Source organism: Nicotiana sylvestris, chromosome 5 (genome assembly GCF_000393655.2).
Source record: "Nicotiana sylvestris chromosome 5, ASM39365v2, whole genome shotgun sequence".
In the NCBI taxonomy this organism is placed as follows: Eukaryota; Viridiplantae; Streptophyta; class Magnoliopsida; order Solanales; family Solanaceae; genus Nicotiana; species Nicotiana sylvestris.
Genome location: NC_091061.1, coordinates 140,444,923 through 140,466,496, shown reverse-complemented (window position 1 = coordinate 140,466,496; position 21,574 = coordinate 140,444,923). Strand labels below are relative to the sequence as shown.

Sequence of the window (21,574 nt, the reverse complement as noted above, 5' to 3'; positions counted from 1 at the left end):
AGCTGCTGATGCCTTGTCCAGGAAAGTCTCAGGACACTGTAATGCTATCACCAGCATTAAACCAACTTGGGATCAGGAGGTATTAGAAAGCTATCAAGGAGATGATGAAGTGAATCAGCTTATTTCTGACCTTACACAAAATCCCCGTGGGAGTTGATAAGTGAGGATTTTGACTACTTATTGGCTTTGTTTTAGTCCGAACGTATTGATTTATGTTCCCGAAACTAATAAAATTGTGCAAATTGCAGGAATGTTGGAAGTTTGGTCTCCCGTGATAAAATTCAACTCAAAAAGGAGTGTTCCAAATCACAAGGCAATAAAGGGCGCAGAAGCAAAGAAGTGTGGTCCGCAGAAGGAATTCTGGGCTCCAGAAGAAAGTGCGGACCGCAGAATTCCATCTGCGGCCGCAAACCAAGCGAAAGAACCCAACAAGATTTTGAGCAATGTGCATACCGCACATGAATTGTGCGACCGCAAAACAGGGTCTACACTGACAAATGATTCCAAGTTCAGAGAGTGTGCAAAAGACCAAAGTCCTCAAGCCTTGCTGAAGTGCGGACCGCACAAGAATTGTGCGGCTGCAGAAATCAATTCGCGGCCGCAATCCAGAAATTTGCGGCTGCAGAACCCAACCTCCTGCCACTAAAGAAATCTGCGGACCGCACATGGAATTGTGCAGCAGCAAAACCTCCCGAGGGGCATTTTTGTCAGCGAATTTTGGCCCACTATAAATAGACGAGTTTCACAATTTTAGGTCAAGTTTTCGAAGTTTGTGGTGCTGTAGCTGTTACATTTTTTCATTTTAGGAAGTTTGTGACTATTTTAGTGTTTAAATATTATATTTTCATTTCAATCTTTGATTATGAGTTTAATTTGCTTCTCTTCTTTATTTTTTTTCAATTTCCACTATAAGTAGCTAGACTTTTACTAGGGTTGTGATCCAACCTTAGTGTGTAAACCTTACGGGTACTTAATTTAATGTTTGTTTATGACTGGGTGTTGATTATTTAGCTTAGTTTATGGTTCAATTTTAGAATTAATGGTTGCAAACATTGATTCATCTCTTTTTGACTTAGTCTCTAATTGAGAAAGAGGGACCTAGTCTAGGATAACTTGGCTAACAAGGAATTGGGTTAATTGAGAGTTTGATTAGCCTAATTAAAGGGTTCAAACTAGAGATAGTAAGAACCCAACTTGAGCTCATATCAACTATTTTGTTTGATATCCATTTGGACTTGAGAAAGTCAAATTGGGCAAAATCACTCTTTGGCCGAGAGGTATTGAGTGGGTAATGTAGAGTTAAGAGCTATAATACACCCCAATCAACAAAACAAGTATTACCATCTTTACCCCATTAGGCGAACACCTAGGTTATGAGCACATCCCTAGACTTTTTAACTATTTGGAAAAACACCAAAAATAATCGTTCATTTCTTGTTTCTTTTTCTTAGCTTGCAATTGTTAGAGTAATAGTAGAAGTAGAAATCAAAACTTTTTGTGAAAGTGCAAATTTACTTAATCCATTCGCTTTCTTCAAGTGTATACTCCTAACACCCCTTATAACTTCATGTGGATTCGATCCCAACTTAGAGTTGGGTTAATTATATTGCATACAACCATATCATATATCGAGGTGTGTTGTGGACGTCATCAGGAGTGCAACCAATCAGTTGGTAAATGGACCGTTGAGGCATAAGGGTAAGCTACGGATAGGAAGCAAAGGTAACATGAGACAGCAACTAATCAAGGCAATGCATTCATCAGCCTTAGGTGGACAGTCTGGAGTACTAGCAACCTATAAAAGGTTGAGGTCCTTATTCTATTGGCCATCTATGCAGACAGATATCCAAAGAGTGGTACAAGAATGTGATACCTGCCAAAGAAACAAGATTGAGAACATAGCACCTCCAGGATTGTTACAACCCCTGCTAGTTCCAGATCACCTTTGGAAACATATCTCTATGGATTTTATTGAAGGTCTTCCAAAATTAGAAGGCAAGGACATTATTATGGTGGTGATTGACAGGTTCAGCAACTATGTACACTTCATTCCACTCCTTCACCCATTCAATGCATCCAGGTTGCTAAGGTCTTCCTAGATCAAGTGTATAAGTTACATGGTCTTCCCTAAAGCATAGTGTCTGACAGAGACAAAGTGTTCGCAAGCATCTTTTGGAGAGAAATTTTCAAATTGTTGAAGACTGATTTACACATGAACTCAGTTTATCACCCTCAAACAAATGGTCAATCAGAAAGGCTAAACAGATGTCTTGAAACATATCTCAGGTGCATGACAAGTCACAAACCAAAAGCATGGAACTAGTGGCTCTCCTTAGCTGAGTTTTGGTACAATACATCTTACCACTCTGCCCTGCAAATGACCCCATTTCAAGTTGTCTATGGTTATGAGCCTCCATAGTTGGCATTTGAATTGATAGCTCAAAGTAAAGTTGACTCTGTAGATCAATGGCTAAACGAGAGGCAAGTGATGACTAAAGTGTTACAGGAAAGTCTTAGAAGGGCTCAAAACAGGATGAAGCAGCAATCAAATAAACATAGAACTGACAGAGAATTTTCAATTGGAGATTGGGTTTATCGTACCCTTATAGGTAGTCTTCTGTGGCAATCTGGAAAAGTCTTAAACTCTCATCTAAGTTTTATGGTCCATATCAGGTGATCAAGAAGATTGGCAATGCTGCTTATGAGTTAAAGCTCCCTCCCACGGCAAAAATACATCCAGTTTTTTATGTTTCCAAGCTCAAAAAGAAAATTGGCACTAATATAGTTGCCTTTGTTGATCCTCCTACATGTACTCCTGATGGTGTTCCGATGACTGATCTAGTTACAGTTTTAGGAAGAAGAATGATCAAGAGAGGTAACCAAGTAGTGGCACAAGTTTTGATCCAATGGTCCAACTTGCTTCCTGAAGAGTCCACTTGGAATGATTTTAGATTCATCAAATCTCAGCTTCCACATTTTAAACCTTGAGGACAAGGTTCTATAAAAGGAGGGTTTTTTCACAAGAATGGAGTAGTAGTTATGTTAGTCGATAATAGTTTATCTTTCTAGTCCTATAGTTTTCTTAGTAACAAATTAGTCCAATGTAATTTAAATTCCAATCTTTTTAGCTCTTAAGTTTGTTAGAGCAGAGGTGATGTCATAGTCTGCCAATTGTCACTTTCCCGGATCCCTAGGTAACAGAATTGGCAGAGTCTAGTCATTATATATATATATTCCGTTGTATTGCAATGATTGGCATGAATGAGAATCTATCTTATTTCCCCTCTAAATTCCTCTCTTCTTCTGTCCTTCTCTCCTTCTTCCTCCCGTTACTTCCTCTTCCCTTGTGAGCTAAGGTTGTGAGTGTTACAAACTTCTTTTACAGTTGGTCCATCTTGCACGATCTGAAACACCAATTGAGTATAGCTTTTTGGTTATTTTTGATTTCAAAGAGAATCTTTTCTGATAGTTAAGAATGATATGTCAGAGTTTCAAGTGGATATAAATTTAATCTTCTTGAAGTGGACTTAAGGGAAAAAGAATAAAGAGATTGACTTAAATTTAGGTTTTGCTCCTTCTGTTAAAATTTAATGATCAAAGGCAACCTCTTGCTAGCAATCATGATCCTCCTTCGGCGAAGCCGTCACACCTAAAAACTCAGACAAAGCACGTACATTCAAAAGGAGCTATTTTGGTGAAGAAGAAGGTTGTATTTTGGAGAGAAATCCAAGGAAGGAAGATGGGTAGAAAAGTTCGTGTTTTTGTGGTGGTGCGGTGCGTATTTCGTTGGGGTTGAAGGGCAAAGTAGAGTTGTAGTTGTGTGGTTGTATAGTTATGGCTGTTCAGGTATTTATTATGGTGGTGAGTAGGACGTGAAAGAGTACTGTAGCAGAAGGGAAGCATAATAAAAGAGGGGTTCAGCAGAGAGTTTTACTTTTACTGTTAGTTTTAGGACCAAAATTATACACTTTTTGTATAGATTAAGGACCTTTTACATTAGGTGTTATATATCAGGGACCAAATGGATCCAAAGCACATACATTAGGGACCGTTTTGATCATTTCCTTTCGAAAATTACGTTTATCCTTTTCTCTTTTAACAGAATTAATGGTTCTCTAGTTATCCATGAAAACAATGGCCTTCTAGTTGTGTATTTGTTCGTTTATTGCTTTAAACTTTAGCATTTATCTTCAAGATAACGGTTCCATGAAAAGAATGGCCTTCTAGTTGTGTATTTGTTCGTTTATTGCTTTAAACTTAGCATTTATCTTCAAGATAACGGTTCCATGAAAACAATAGCCTTCTAGTTGTGTATTTGTTCGTTTATTGCTTTAAACTTAGCATTTATCTTCAAGATAACGGTTTAACTTGATAAGGTAAGGGGTGAATATTTCCAAGAAACACGGGACTGCTTTGTATTACACTATTACTCTAAGCTTTGGTTCAATTAGGATCAGTTTAGTTTGGTAATTTCTAGAACAAAAATACAACATAATAATACCGCAATATCAGTTTTTCTCCAGAGCACTTATTAAAACAAATTCATTTCAATAAACAAAAGGGTAGTCTCATAAGTAAATTGCTCGAATCATAGATGGAAAATTCTGTTTTCTGATAAATTATTTTATGACCAACTTAGAGCTAGCCGATAAAAATTGAAAATTACTGAAAGATAAATTACAAAAATTTTGCTTCTTCGAAGTTACAACTCATTGGTTCATGAACTAGTAGGTAATTAGCTGTGTACAAACTACAAAGCAGACTTTCTACATCGCTGACAATTACTTTTGCTCATAACTTAGTAACACTAGATTTTTTCCAAGAAATCAAGCAGAAGCTTTCCAGAAATCTGTTCGAAACACAAACTCACATTCTACAAGTGGCCCAGTCTGGCACTGAAAGTTGAACCAGAAGCAGCCTTTCCTTTATCTGGAAATTGGCCTGTGGAACATTCAATTTGGATATATTGATTCTTGAGAGTTTGGACTTTGAGATTCCCTACCGGTATCTAAATTCTGCAGTTATATGTCGAACTCTCAGAGACAAAACCTCGCCATTCTGATGAGACCCAAACAAGCAACATGTGAAAAGAAAGCTCATCTCATGCATGGCCAGCACCTTCAATCGGCATAGAAAATTATCAGCCTCTAATTCAAAGAGAGTTTCAGCATAATATATGGGTCCATTACTGAACAACAAACTCACATCAACAAACAGTAAATCCAAGAATCACATTCCTTATCCAGTGTTGTAAAAATGTGAGAGCGCGATGGGTCATAAGCCCGTGAATTTTGTAAAATAGTTTATAAATTAATAAATTGAGCAGAAACTACAAATGAGGATTGTGAAAAATACATCAAAATGTACAAATCCAAAAGTAAATTGCAAAAACATGTAGGAAATGGCAATTTTTTGATTGAACTATTTTGGATTAACATAACATGGTTTCTGAAACTGATTTAGAGCCCAACTAGATGCAATAAGACTATTGGATAACCCTCCAGCTCATAGTATGCACCACACAAATGATGGGTTCAACTCAACCCATCTATTTTTTTATACGAAATACAGATACACATGTATTTTGGAGGAGCTTTGGCAGGCGTTTGTGTAATAACGCCATAAGAAAAGAAAAGGAGTTGTTGTATTTAACAGATTAGACAACATAGAAAAAGAAATAAGATGGAAGGGAATTAATAAATAGGCCTAAACCCAAACTTCGCAAACAACATTTGGGAAGGGATTAAAGATCAAGAGCAACCGCCACTTGAATGCTTCACAACTGTACAACAAATATAAACCAAGCCTTCTCTTGGTCATTATGTTCAGGAAAGAAATGCAGCAGCTATTTGTTGCTTCAAGCTCTTCCATTTTTGCGTGAAATGAGGATTTAAAAGGGAGACCAGAAGGCTTAAAGCAAGTTCGTACAAATCAAGAAGTGTTCAAAAATCCCAAAACCTCAAGCAACAAGTAAGCTCCACTCAAGGTAACCCATGTGCTCTTTTTGAAAATTTTACCATTCTTTTAGATATGGTATGAATATTTGAGATTTAAAATGAAGTATTTCAGCTTAAATGAAATTACAACATGAATTGGATTTGAATTGAACTTAGAAATCTATGAAATCGAACTATAACCCCCAAATAAATAAATTAAGGAATTGGATGACTTTATAAATTTCGATCAAAAAATTAAGTATATATTTGGACTCACTGTATTAGTGGTAATCCAAATTGTATCAGGTCTGTATAAGATAAGTGAGTTCATAGATCAACCTCAGCAACCATGGGCGAAGGCACCTTTAGCAAAGGGTGGTCAACTGACCACCCTTCGCGAAAAATTACGGAAAATTACACAGTGTATATAAGTAAAATATTGATTTTAGATATATAAAACCTATATTGAACACCCTTGGAAACATTTTTGGCTTCGCCACTGTCAGTAACTGCTACTGAATATTATCTGGGTCAACATTTGAACTGTACTAATTAATTGAACTGGATGGACAACTATGCATGCCATCCTATTTATCAGATATTGATTTAACTGGACTAGGAGGATATTGAACTATCCACAGTCAAGTGTCAACTGATACTGTGCCGTGATATGCAATGAGTGCTTCTATACTATCTGTGTTGTACTAGCATATTCATAAATTACATGTGTCGGGTCATGCACGTGAAATGAAGCATAAAAACATGAAACATCAGATGAACTTTGGTGGCCTGACAAGCCTATAGACCACCACACCCACCCCTTTGCAATATCTCATACAACCAATATATTCCGAATAAATTTGCCTTTCTTCTCAAACCTCATCGCACCTTTCATGGAAAAACCTTTAGAAACAACGAATCACTCATAGTGAACTCCAAGTCGTGACTCCTCTTGTCCGCATAGTAGATGTATATGCATAAAATATCTTTATGGGGTGACTATAATAGTTACTCCCTACGTTCCAGGAAGAACGACACTAGTTTCTTATTAGTCCGCCAAAAATAGAATGATACCTCTCTAAATTTGAAAACAATTTAACTTGAACTTCTCATTGATGAAGTTGATCTATAACTCACTAATTTGATACCGACCTAATACGTTTTCGAATTATCCATAATCCAATGAGTCCAAATATTTACTTAATTTCCCAATCGGAGTTCAAAAAGTCATTTAACCTCATTACTAATTTGATGGTTAGGGCTCAATTCCTTAGATTTCTAAGTTCAAAACCTTCTAATCAAATCCAACAAATGGTATAGTATCATCTAAAATCTCCAATACTGATATCAATATCTTAAACAGTAAAAGAATTGCAAAAAGAAAGAAAAAAACATAGATTACCTTGAATAAAGCTTAATAGTCTCTTGAGGTTTTGAGATTGTTGCGCACTTCTTGATTTGTATAAACTTGCTTTAAGCCTTACGCTCTCCCTTTATTTACCTATTTTTCAATCTGGTTTCCTCTTTCCCTTTTAAATCTCTATTTTACACAAGTGAAAAAGCTTAAAGTAGTAAATAGTTGGTGCGTTTCTTTCATGAAGATAATGACCAAAAGAAGACCTGATTTATATTCATGTAGTTGTGAAATATTCAAGTAATGACTGTCCTTAATCTTGTTAATCCCTTGCCAAATGCTATTTGCAAAAAAAAAAAAAAAATGTTGTTTGCAAAGTTTGGGCTTGGGTCCATTTTGTTATGAAGCTCTTTTCATATTATTCTACTTTTCTAATCTCTTAAATATAACTTCTTTTTCCTTATGGGGTATTATATTCTCCCATACTTAAAATAACGTTCGTCCTCATACGAGTCTAACATACTTTGAGTATCGAATAGTTGCACATACTTGCATACTTTGACGGAAGAAATCTTCTTCGATCTCAAGTAGCAAACTTGTTTGTCTATAAGAGTTATCGGGATCTCCTCATACGACAACCCCACATCCACTTGCACAACTTGACCTTAATGACGTGTCAGGTCATGCACGTGCTTGGAAGAAAAGACACATAACACACCGGATGATGGACCTTTGCTAACTTTGGTGGCGGGGCAAGCCTATAGGCTACAATACCCACCTGTTGTAATATCTCATTGACTAATATACCCCGGACTCAATTTGCCTCTCTTCTCGAACCTCATCACATATTTCATCGTAACGTAAGAACCTTTAAAAATACCTAATCACCCACCATGAACTCTAAGTCACGACTCCTCTTGTTCAAATAGTAGATGTATGCATCAATTATTTTTATGGGGTGCCTATAATAGGTTACTATGTGTTATTTCTATTCATTATTATGTCGCTTTAAGTAATTTAACGAAGAGCTGCTGCATCGGCTTCCGTTTGTGATGAAGGTTTTCATAGGGTTCTCTTAAGCTAGTGAGATCTATGCTTGAAAGTCCAAAATGGAAAATAGTTAGGTTTCTCCAAAGTTATGATTATTTCCTAGTTGGTTTCTCTAAGCTAGAATCACCATGTGTATTCATTCTTCTAGATACAAACATAAAGAAAGGAAAGCTTGCCACATAAAATATGGCGGAGGGAGTAGTTCTTAAAAAATATTGGGGTAAGAAATTATTTTCTATATGTTTACAAGAATAATATCCAAAGAAACCTCCATCCAAAACCTTTTTGCAAGTTCTATTATCCAAACATATCTTCATCTTCTAAGAGTTGAGAAGTTCCGTTTTCTCCGGAACCTTTCCCTCTGTAGTTTTCCAAACAAACTCCTTCCAAATCATTTCCACGGCCATCGCATAGAAAAACAAGTGACTTTGCTCTTGGCAGCAATTCGTCTTTCACATTTTATTTTTTTAAGATCCTCTTTCACATAGTTTGAATTCCCCCCAGCCTAAACCTACATTATATGTAGGGTGATGCTGCGAGACCACTCTACCTTTTCCTTACTCTTGGATTAATACCACTTCTTCCTTTAGTGGCCATAAAACCAGAAAGCACTGAAACAGATAGAACAATCACTAACATGCTTAAACTGTCACTTGATTCATTCTGTTATGAAAATGCTAAAGGAACTACAATCTGTATAGACCTTTAGAAGAGTTATTTTATTAAAAGATATCTTGAGAAACTTGAAATCTGAATCTGAATCGTCACAACACCACTAGCCCATCCTAATCATTGATAACTCTATCACCTCTCAAATAAAAGAGCTTATCTCCCTTGAGAATATTGAAGTTACAATACTTTTTCAAATTATCCAGCGAAAAAACATATGAAATCTACGTCAATGCTTGTTGTCATCAAATGTCCACTTACATATTTTCTAGAAGGAGAAAATACAAATAGTCATCATGATGGTAGTTAATTGCCAACTCTCTTGGCATGTCCACGCTTCACAAGTTTAGCTAGATGTGATTAAACAAACATGCAAATTTTATCTAATTGAAAAGGAATTGCAATATTGCACAAAAGTTTTATTGCAATTACTCAGATAAACAACTTCTTCTATAGTTCAAGAACAAAAAGCTATATCTTGAAAAAGATGTGGTTATGTCATGTGTACAATAATCTTCGAGTTCCTTTGACGTTATAAATTTTGTTGCTACAAACCATCTTTTGGAGTTAAGTGAACTAATTTTTATTGATATGGTTTATCTTTTTTTTTTAAAAAAAAACTTATAAATCATTCTACTAATTGAGTTGATTCACTTAGATTTATTTTTCTTTATAAACCATTATAGTTTAATAAAATTGCATCTTAAGATTCTACTCAATTGTAATAGTTGGCTACTTCCAGCAAATACCATTTATGGAGAAGTACTTTAATGTTATTTGTAACAAGACATAGGTATGAATAATCTTCGAAAAAGAATTAGTCGCTTGACCGATAATTATGACATGGAACCAGTTAAAAGTTCCAAGAAGGCATCTAGAAAAAAATTTCCACATATAGAAGAAGTTGTTTATCTGAGTAATTGCAATAAAACTTTTGTGCAATATTGCCATTCCTTTTCAATTAGACAAAATTTGCATGTTTGTTTAATCACATCTAGCTAAACTCGTGAAGCGTAGACATGCCAAGAGAATTGGCAATTAACTACCATCATGATGGCTATTTGTATTTTCTCCTTCTAGAAAATATGTAAGTGGACATTTGATGACAACAAGCATTGACATAAATTTCATATGTTTCTTCGCTGGATAATTTGAAAAAGTATTGTAACTTCAATATTCTCAAGGGAGATAAGCTCTTTTATTTGAGAGGTGATAGAGTTATCAATGATTAGGATGGGCTAGTGGTGTCGTGACGATTCAGATGTTAAGAACATGCTTGTTAGTTAAGGGAGGCCTAAGGAGAAAACCTTTGAGATTTATACACTCCCGTAAGAATTATGATATTTTTATGAGTAGTTTTCCACAGAAAATAGTTTTAGGAATCATTCGTTTGAAGAGCTAAGCGGAAGTAGTTAAGGAAGAACATGAATCAGCAAATTCAACATGTATTTTTTTATTGATCTTAGTCACTTTTATCGACATTTCTACTTGAAATATATTTAATTAATCTTTAAATGTAGGTTCCAACATTAAGAAAAGAAAAATCAGAGGGCGCACGAGGTGCATGAAAATAATCAACTTACAAGAGATACAAAGATCGCCGATGGAATTTGTTGATGATCATCAAGCTATTGGTGAGAATATAACCCAATTCATTTGGTTTTTGGGCCAAACAGTTCGAAGTCGAACTTGTTTCCCTTTAAGAGTAAATGTTTTCATTGCTTTTTTAAGAATATTTTTCAATGTTTTTAAAACTAATAGATAATTACTTTTATTGGAAACTTACAAAAAATGGATGAGGAACATCAAGCTATTGCTGAGAATGCTTTCAATTTTTCTTGCTCAATCTCTTTCCAAACAGTTACTTTTAAAGGGCAACAAGTTCTATTTCTAAATGTTTGGCCCAAAAACCAAATAAAATTGGGTTGCATTCTCTCCGATAGCTAGATATCCTCAACAAATTCCACCAACAATTTTGGTCTCTCTTGTAAAGTTGATTATTTTCACACACCACATAGGACCTCCGATTTTTCTTTTCACAGCATTGGAACTTACATTTAAAGATTAGATAAATATACATCAAGTAGAAATGTCGATAGAAGTGACTACGATCAATAAAAAAAATACATGTTGAATTTGTTGATTCATGTTCTTCCTCGGCTGCTTCGTTTAGCTTTTCAAACGAATTATTCCTAGAACTATTTTCTCCAAAAAAGTACCCATAAAGATCACAATTTTTACGGGAGTGTATAAATCTCAATGGGTTTCTCCTTATGGCTCTCGTAACTAACAAGAATGTTCTTAACATCTAAATCTCCACAACACCACTAGCCTATCATAATCATTGATAACTATATCACCTCTCGAATAAAAGAGCTTATCTCCCTTAAGAATACTGAAGTTACAGTGCTTTTTCAAATCATCCAGCGAAGAAACATGTGAAATCTACGTCAATGTTTGTTTTCATCAAATGTCCACTTACTATGATCAATAAAAAAAAAGAATACTAGTTGAATTTCTTATTCATGTTCTTCCACAAATGTTTCGCTGCCCACTTCAGACGAACTATCCCTAAAACTATTTTTTTCGAGAAAAATACTCACAAAAATATCATAATTTTTTGGGAGTGTATAAATCTCAATACCCTTCACCTTATGCCCTCGTAACTAATATACATAATCTTTACATTTGAATCTTCACGGCGTTCCACTAGCCCATCATAATCACCGGATAACTCTATCACCTCGCAAATGGAAAAAAAATCATCTCCCTCAAGAATACAATGCCTTTTCAAATCATCCACCATATCAAAGAAACATATGCAATCAACGCCAATGCTTGTTTTCATCAAATGCCACTTACATAGTTTCTAGAAGGAGAAAGTGTAAAATAACCACTATAATAGTAGCTAATTGCCAATTCTCTTGACATGTCCACGCTTTCTAAGATATCATTGAACATGAGTTAACTAGATAGGTAAAACGAACACGCAAAGTTTGTCTAGTTGAAAAAGAAATTAATAATGAATTTAATTAGCTCAAAGTTTTATTGCAATTACCCGGATAAAAAACTTTTTCTACATTTTGTGTGGAAAAATTTTCTTTAGCAAATGCTTTTTTGAAAATCTTAATAGGTCTCATGTCATGATTATCAGTCAAACGATTAGTTCTTTACCGAACATCATTCCTGCACATATCTTGTTACAAACAAGCATTTGCAAGATATTAGAATATTTCTCCATAAATACAAATGTTAATGATAAATATTGTAAGTAGCCAACTACTACAATTGAGTAGAACCTCAATATGCAATTTTATCAAACTTAAATTGTTTATTAAAAAAACTTGAGCGAGGCAACTCAGTAGAATTATTCATAAGTTTTTCTAAAAGAAAGATAAACCACAACAATAAAAACTAGTCTATTCAACTCCAAAAGATGGCTTATAGTACAAAGTTTATAATATCAAAAGATCTCTTAGAAATCATTGCACACATTACATAACCACCTCTTTCAATGAGTTTGAAAGTGGACTGTTTTTCTTTTATGGACATGAGACAAAATCTTTAAAAGTAAAAGAAAACCAATCACATTGTTCAACTAAAAAATATACTTTTTGTTGTTGTACATAGCTTTTGTTAATTGATTCAAAAGACTCTTCAAACAAAATCATGAATAAAACAAGAAGCAAATAAACAAACAAAATCCTGTGGCTATTGTGCATCGCAAAAAAGCCAAAAAGAAACTCTTTTCTAAACATAAGAGAGAAAGCAAACAACAAAGAAAAAGATGTAAATTTTATCTTGGTTATGCTTTGAGAACAAAAATTCAATTTATCCTTTTCCTCGCAGAAAGTTCTTGTACCTATATTTTATTTCATTTATTAGAAGACAAATTCTTAACGTACAACAAGATACATTGCTATTGGTAATAAATTTGAAAAAGCAACAAACATGTTTGTGTCCCGCTCCTATCAATTCACCACCAAATCAAAAGATGTGGCAGTGTTATTTAGTAATGAATACAAAGAAAAATATCTCCACTATAATGCTTTGAGACCCCCCACAAAAGCAATCACTAGGAGTTCACTTTTTAACCAGAATTGAACAAAAAGATGACACTCCAAAAAGTAGCAAAATAAACAAAATAACAGAAAATTGAAGATTGAAATTTGGGGATCTAGACAGGGTAAGAAGACGGTACCTTAGCTTCCGTTAATGATAGGTTGATTTAGACGAGTAATCAAAAATCTTGCCCCTCAATTTTTGGCTTTCTTTTAAGTGTTTAATGTTTTAGGGTTTTTGGCTCTCTAACCTTGCTTGTCAGTTAAGTTTTTGGCTCTTTATGTGGAGATGATTGTCTAGCATCACTGCAAATAATTATGCAGGATTTTGCTGTAGAACTGCAGCAATCTTTCTTCCTTTTTAGATTGGTATAGGTTAATAGAGCAACTTTATAAAAGCAAGTTAGAAGATTTGATGATTTAAAGCAAATTCCATCTAAAGCACATAAAGGCACTTGTGCTACTTGTGATGCATTGACAGTTAACTTGAATTAAGCTTTATGAGATAGTTCCAACTCCTTCATATTCAGCAAAATTCAACTTTATGACCCAAATCGACCTCCTGGACCCTAAAGAAATTTTTTCCAATTGTCAGCATTTTCCAGGAAAACTAACAGAACAAATGGACATAGCATATTAAAGAGTTAACAATGATGAAAAGAACATGCATGGATCATGTCATAGACAAATAAGAAGTCTACAAATCCAACTTCAACTAGCATTGACTTTAAAGGTCCTGTCCACTCTTTCATATTAAGTTAATTCTAATTCACTATCCATTCCAGGCATCCCCCCCCCCAAATTTCTGCTCCGAACACCATAAGCACATCTACCACACAAAGTAGCAACAATCCACAAACTAAATATTAGTGAGTGAATTGTGCATTCAGTCTAATATATCTTATTTTCAAACAGAATACACATATAAAAAATGCTATGTGATAGCCAATAAACCCAAGTTATTCACAACATTGTGAATTAACGGGACCAAGTGTATGAGTTAATTAGTGTTACTCACCAACTGGCCCAAGTCAATAAAGCTTTTACATCAGAAGCATTAACTTCTGAGTTAACTATTAAAAGCACCAAAATACTGAAAAGGCTAAAGAAAATAAATGAAATGACAACAGCAAACAGTCAGATTATCATGGACAAAATACCAATTCAATCAAATGGTTAACAAAAGCTAGAGAATAGCCGCACCTTGTCTGAAGTAAACATCACAAGTCAACTGCAAAGCAATGCACAATTGAAGCACCATTAGGAACAACAAGAACCACATCCGACCACAAGATGTTCCCACTCAACCCTCCGTCCTTGTCCTTCCAAACTTCAATCTCTGCGCACATAATGTCAACCTCCTTGCCGTTCCTCTTGCCTTCCCACGCAACACACAACCTCTCATCGAAATTCACCATTGTCGCGCCACACAAGAACCTAGGCAACCCCTTCTCCACCCCTTTCAATTCCTTCCACACATCTTCCTTCACATCATACCCTCTAATCTTACCCAAATAATCATAACAATACAACACTCCTCCCACCACCGCAGCCCGTCCCCTCCACCCCAAATCAAGCCTTTTTGTTACACTCCCCCACTCCCCACCCCCAGCATTGTACACCACCCCTCCCCTATCCGCCATCGCATAAACCCTATCACCCACCACTGCACTAGCATGCATCCACTTGTCTCTGACCTCAATTGGACTCGGCAACGCAGCCCATAACCCCGTTAATGGATCAAAAAATTCAGCCCAATTCATCGACCTAGCCCAATTATCTACAACACACCCACCCATTACATAAATCTTCCCATTCACAACCCCAGCCGCAGCAAACTCCCTACCAATCCTCATTCTTGGCCCCATTTCCCAACAATTAAACCTACAATCGAAAACCCACACATTATTCGAAGGGATTTCACCAATGGACCCACCAATCACATAAATCTTCGGGCCCAAAACTGCATAAGCCGATCCAATGGGCTTACAGGGTATTGAAGAAAGGGGAAAAAGCTTTCTCGGTTTTTGTGGGTTAGGGTTTTGGAAGAGAGTGTACCAGTGGAAAGTGGAGTTTATGCGGAGGTTGAGGTACAGGAAAGTTTCGGTAGTACGGAGAATTGACCGGGTGGCGTAGAGTGCAGTTGAGCTAAGGGTGTAGCGCCAGGATTTGGAGACGAGAGAGAGAATACGGTGATGGGAACGTGGGACTCTGGCTAAGCACTGTAATGCTACGTCGTCTGGGAGGTTTGGTATGAGCTGAGATTGTGGGTCTGCAGTGCCAAGATCCGCCATTTTTTTCCCTACGACTCTAAAGAGAAGAAATATTATGTACAGAGCTGAGAACGGGGGGGGGGGGGGGGGGGGTTGTCGGTGAGGTGGTGGATCTAGGTTACTTTGATGGAGGTCAAAGTTGGAAAAGATAATGGGGGTCAATCTCAAAAAGGGGAGGATTTTGTTAGTGTGTGTGTGGGAGGGGGGCCGGGGGGGGGGGGGTTTAAGGAGAAATGTACAAGCATGGAAGACAAGCATACAACAAATCAACAACAATACCGGAAACCAAACGTTGTACAGGTGTTATGCGGAGATTAACTAAGTTTGCCAAGTTTTTTCCAAAAATGTTTTAGCAAAATCTGTTTGTTTATAGATTTTATCCAAATTTTAGCACATTTTGAAAACAAATTTTCCAAATCCCAAAACTAGTTCTACACTTGTTTTTGGCCCAAATATTACCTTTGGATTTTTTAACAATTACAAAAATTACCCTAAACTTTTGTATTTTATAAAAAAGCACACCACCTATTATGATCCAACTAATATTATTCCAATTTAACAAATTGTAGTAGCTAGTGATTGTGTATTAGAAGTTGATATTAAAATATCAGGTTATAGTTTTAGGATAGTGTATTATGTAGTTCATTACAAAAATAATGATTTTGTGCCAAACTTATCTATGGCGAGGACTATGGTTTGTGATAATGATAATGAATGGCATCGATGAAGGTTCTGCATATACATGATTAACAAGTTTATTTGTTTGGTTATTGTTGGGTATTTTTGATAGTTTTTAGAACTTATGAATATAAGTCATCTTTCATGTTTTTTTTAAAAATGAAATATATTTTGAAAAATGATGTCTAACAAAATTTTCATCTTCAAACCAAAATTCACCCAAATCAAATTTTTTAAAATAAATTTGGGAATATATGGCCAAACGCTAGCTAAAAATTCAGAACTTTGTACTCCATACCAAATGCAATAAAATAATAAGGATTTTTATACCATGATTGTCATATCTTGAAACTTTGAAGTACATTTTATAGCTCGAATAACCACAAGCTTAATTTACTAACGTAGGATTGAGCACCCCGTATGTATATATAGGCCCGTTATCTTTTTTTCCTTCCCACACCCACTTGTGGAATTCTCACTCTGTTTGTTATTATTGTAAGTTCGAGATTTTTTTTGCGAAGCTCTTGTGCTCCATGTTAGAAGATTCTTCAAAGGCATCACTGACGAATACAAGTGTCACGCTAAATCCAAAATGGTGTATGATTATACTAATTTTGTAAGTGTTCTAATCTCTCGATGGAAAAGAAAAGGTGGCTATTATTTAGTCAGTACATTTTTTTTGCTGTCTATATTTTAGGTTTTGTATACAACACAAGTGGTAGATATAATATGTAAAATTGATTGAATAGCATGTTGTGAACCGATCAATTATGCTACCGTAAGAATACTTTTTGCACATACAATATATAGATGCATATAAATCATGTGTAACAACTTTTGTATAGCTATTGAGCTATCTTAACAAGTTATGATTTTAATATTGCACAAAAGAAATGAAGTGCAAAAGACATGCAAAAGAGGCGAAAAAAAGTTGCAAGAGGAAGTTCACAATACTACACTTCAATATGTGATCTATATACATATTCTAATGTGCGGAAGACTTGAGTTCAATCCCGAGCGGTTCATGATGGTGAGTGGTGATAATATGTATGTAAGGGGCGGTGACCTTTGTTTGGAATTTAGGGCAGGGAGGAGGATATGCCTTGAAAATAATTTAAGTTTGGTCATTATGATATTATGGTGGTCAAGTTGGTGCAGAATTTCAAGCGGGCCGAAGATGGGGTCTACCCACTTGACTTGGAAGAACTCCTTATGATGTCTTGTGAAACGAAGAATCTTCTCAGGAATTATGATAGCTAATTGGTTTGCTACCTTAATTTCTACTTTGTTGGTGAGAGTTTGTATTTCCACCTTTTAGTCCCTACTTTAACTTTTTCTTTCACTCATTCATGTAAAATACCAAAAAGTAAAAAAAAAAAAAAAAAGGCCTCTCGTTGTTATGGCCCTTCAGAGAAATGTTCCATTTTAGGATTTAATGTATGTTGTTGCTGCTATCATTGTTTTTTTTTCTAAAGTAAAGGCATCATTGACGATTGCAAGCGCCAAATTAAACCTAAAATGTTGTATGATAATACTAATTTTGTTGACGTTCTTTTGTCCCTCGATGGAAAAGAAAAACTAGAAGAAGATGAATGGTAGCTATTCTTTATTAAGTCCACCTTTTTGTTATCTATTTTAGATTTTACATACAACACAAATGGTAGATATAATCTATAATATTGACTGAAATGCATGTTGGGAACCGACCATGAGAATACTTTTTACACATAGAATATACAAAGGCATATAAATTCATGTGTAACAATTTTTTTTATAGTTATTTGGGTTTCTTAGCGAGTTATAATTTTATTATTGCACGAAGGAAGTGAAGTGCAAAATATGTGCACAAGAGGTGTAAAAGAGGCGCAAAAAAAGTTGTAAGAAGAAGTCATAATGAAACATTAGAAAAACTTGTGATTGATACTAACACTACTCGGATGCCATATTTGCAAGCAGTAGTGAAGAATATTCTAAGAGTTCATCTTCCAGGTTCACCTCTCTCATGCGTGAGGCTTTTTACATCTGACACTCAACTTAGCAACAATATGATTGTTCTTTTCCATGCAGTAACAATTGTTAATATGTGGTCTATTAAACATGATTCTGATGTGTGGAAGACTTGACAATCCCAAGCAGTTTATGATGGCGGAAAGTGGTGCTAATATGGATGTAACGAGTGGTGACCTTTGTTTGGAATTTAGGGCAGGGAGGAGGATATACCCTGAAAATAATTTAAGTTTTGTCATAATATGACATTATGGCGATCAAGTTGGTGCAGAATTTCAAACGGGTCGAAGATGGGGTGTGCCCACTTGACTTGGATGAACTCCTTATGTTGTCTTGAAATGAAGAATCTTCTCAGGAATTATGGCAGCTAATTGGTTTGCTATCTTAATTTCTATTATGTTGGTGGGAGTTTGATTTTTCACCTTTGAGTCCCTACTTTAATGTCACGACACTAAAACTGACCCGGTCGTGATGGCGCCTAACGTGAAACTAGGCCAGCCGACACAAACCCCAACACTAACCAAAAATTTATAATAAGTTATTTAAAGCTAGTAATTAGCTAAATCCCATAGCATAAATTAAAATAACAGTGCGGAAATATAACACACGCCCGACATCGGGGTGTCACCAGTCACGAGCAACTACAACTCGTCTAGGAATAAGAAAAGGACAACATAGTCTGAAAACAAATGCTAATATAAAGCTGAATAAGATAGGAAGGAGACGTACTGGGCTGCGAATGCCAAGCAGCTACCTAGTCAACTCTGGAGGCCTGCTGGAAGGCTGATTAGCACTCGCGATTCGAGACTCCTGGATCTGCACACATGGTGCAGGGAGTAATGTGAGTACTCCAACTCAGTAAGTAATAAAAGTAAAGGCAGCTGAGCAATAAAAAATACGTAAACCACGTCATAACGCTACAACAAAACAGTATAAGTCCAGAACAATGCAATAAAGTAATAAAATTTGTAAAAGCAACTCAGTTCGGTAAAACCTTTTAAAACAGCTTTCAATAGTTTCAAACGAGTGATGAAAACAGTGAGTAAAATGATAGAAACGTAAACAGCTCCTCGGGCAAAACATGTACCTCAACCGCCCCTCGTGCAAAATATCAACACAACCAGCCCTTTGGGCTACCTCACAATCACTCGTAATCAGCCCCTCGGGCAATAACATGAAACAACAACAGCCCCTCAGGCAATATCACATCTCTCACAACTGGGTACTCGCGCTTACTGGGGGTGTTCAGACTCCGGAGGGGCTCCTACAACCCAAGCGCTATCACAAGCCATCTCGTGGCATAACAAATCAGGCCGAGGCCTCTCATATATCACAATTAGTACACATGCTGCGACGCGCAGCCCGATCCCATGATATCCTCACAATACAGGCCCTCGGCCTCACTCAGTCAGAAATCTCTCTAGCCACTTGAGCAACAGTAAAACATGATGCTCAGCCCAAAATATCATTTAAAAATATCAAAACGAAGTACATACGGCTGAGTTATGAAAATAGTAAAATACAACATGACTAAATATAGATATTAAGTCAAAACAGTGTGGAATAGCACTAAAAAAACCCTAAGAATCCAAAACAGTTCGCACGAGGCCCAAATATGACATTCAGCCCCAAACATGGTAATAATTTCCAAAACACAATGATATTAACAGGTTTTAATCAAATACGCGACTTAACAGTCGTACGGGACGGACCAAGTCAAAATCCTCAATGGTGCACAACCCCACACTCGTCATTTAGCATGTACGTCACCTCAAAGTAGCACAACGATGTGAAATCCGGAATTTCATACCCTCAGGACAACATTTACAATCATTACTTACCTCAATCCGGTCCAAACTCTAGCCGCGATTCCTTTGCCTCTCGACTCGGCCTCCGAATGCTCCAAATCTAACCAAAACCAGATTCATACCATCAAAATATGCTAAGGGAACAAAGCCTACTCAAAAATAATCAATTTACACCAAAAAAACCCGAAATTGGCCAAACCCGACCCCCGGGCCCACGTCTCGGATTGCGATAAAAATCAAAAAACTAGAATCCTTATACTTTCACGAGTTCATACATATCAAATATATCAAATTTCGACCACAAACGACCCCTCAAATCCCCAAATCAAAGTTTCCAATTTCAAGCCCTAATTCCCCTATTTTTGGCTTTAGATTCCACAAATTTCATGTTTAATTAGCTAGAAATTGTCATAGAATCGAGTATTGAGTTCAAAAATCTTACCTCCAAGTGTTTTCCTTCTATTCCCTCTTCAATCCCTCTCAAAAAGCTCCAAAATCGCTCAACAATGGTGGAAAATGGACCCAAAATCGCAAAGATGGCTATTTAAACATTCTGCCCAGGCGAAAATTCCTTCTTCGTGAACGCGATCAAAGCCTCGTGTTCGTGAAGCATAAAATTCCACTGACCAATTAATCCTCTTACACGAATGCGAATTCCATATCGCGAACGCGAACGCGAAGTTTCCAGGCCTTCGCGGACACGACACACCAACGCGAATGCGAAGAACAAACTATCAAGGCCCCCAGCTGCTCCAAGTACTCTACGCGAACGTGGGACCTACATCGCGTTCGTGATGCACACTCAGCCTCAGCCTTCGCGAACGCGGGACCAACATCACGAACACGAAGGGCAACTGGCCTGCCTCACTCAATATCTCTTCGCTAACGCGAAGAGCAAAACTCTGCAACACAGAACTGAAGAAATCTGCAACTTTCAAAACAAGAATTTGATCCGTTTAACCACCTGAAACTCACCCGAGGCCCTTGGGACCTCAACCAAGCATGCCAACACATCCCATAACATCATTAAAACTTAGCCGAGCCTTCGAATCACTCAAAACAACACTAAAACACCAAATCAACCTCGAATTCTAGCCTAAGAATTCTAAAACTTTCAAATTCCGCTTTCGATCAAAAAGTACCAAATCCCGTCCGAATGACCTGAAATTTTGCACACACGTCCCAAATGACACAACGGACCTGCTCCAACTTCCGAAATTCCATTCCGACCCCTATATCAAAATCTCCACTACCAACCGGAAAATGCTAAAATTCCAATTTCGCCAATTCAAGCCTAAATCTACCCCGGACCTCCAAAATACATTCTGATCACGCTCCTAAGTCCCAAATCACCTCACGAAGCTATCTGAAACATAAAAACCAAATTCCGAGATTGTTTTACTCACAAGTCAATGTCCAGTTGACTTTTCCAACTAAAAGGCCAACTTAAGAGACTAAGTGTCTCATTTCTCTACAAAACCACTCTGAACCCAAACTAACCAACACGATGCGATGACATACAACTGAACAACATATAAAGAAGCAGAAATAGGGAAAACGGAGTGGTAACTCATGAAACGACCGGTCGGGTCGTTACATTTAATTTTTTCTTTCTCTCCTTCATGTAAAATACCAAAAAGTAAAAAAAGAATATCCTCTCGTTATTATGAGCATTCAGAGAAATGTTCCATTTTAGGATTTAATGTATGTTGCTTCTATCATTATTTTTTTCTAAAGT

The 21,574-nt window shown here is 36.4% G+C and overlaps 2 protein-coding genes across 3 annotated transcripts; one reads left to right on the top strand and one right to left on the bottom strand.

The window, feature by feature from the left end:
* Window positions 1-2,488: 2,488 nt before the first annotated feature.
* On the top strand, window positions 2,489-2,988 carry LOC138869402 (uncharacterized). Its single transcript, XM_070147018.1, has 2 exons — window positions 2,489-2,590; window positions 2,674-2,988. The coding sequence occupies exons 1-2, from the start codon at window positions 2,489-2,491 to the stop codon at window positions 2,986-2,988; spliced, it is 417 nt and encodes a 138-aa protein (XP_070003119.1).
* A 1,578-nt stretch (window positions 2,989-4,566) lies between these two features.
* Window positions 4,567-15,491, bottom strand: LOC104217793 (F-box/kelch-repeat protein SKIP6). 2 transcript variants are annotated; one of them, XR_011407686.1, is made up of 3 exons: window positions 14,274-15,491; window positions 13,211-13,639; window positions 4,567-5,118 (listed from the first exon to the last, which is right to left on the bottom strand). XR_011407686.1 is itself a non-coding variant. In XM_009768121.2 (2 exons), the coding sequence occupies exon 1, from the start codon at window positions 15,362-15,364 to the stop codon at window positions 14,291-14,293; it is 1,074 nt and encodes a 357-aa protein (XP_009766423.1). In that variant the 5' UTR covers window positions 15,365-15,491; the 3' UTR covers window positions 4,567-5,118; window positions 14,274-14,290. The 2 variants fall into 2 exon arrangements, 1 of the variants encoding a protein (XP_009766423.1); XM_009768121.2 differs by lacking the exon at window positions 13,211-13,639.
* Between the last annotated feature and the right edge of the window lie 6,083 nt (window positions 15,492-21,574).

What these genes read in the sequence shown, in the direction of transcription:
- LOC138869402 (XM_070147018.1), top strand. Translation starts at nt 2,489, where the DNA reads ATGACTAAAGTGTTACAGGAAAGTCTTAGAAGGGCTCAAAACAGGATG. An exon ending in AATTTTCAATTGGAGATTGG is followed by an intron (nt 2,591 to 2,673) that starts GTTTATCGTACC and finishes GGTCCATATCAG; the next exon opens with GTGATCAAGAAGATTGGCAA.
- LOC104217793 (XM_009768121.2), bottom strand. Translation starts at nt 15,364, where the DNA reads ATGGCGGATCTTGGCACTGCAGACCCACAATCTCAGCTCATACCAAAC.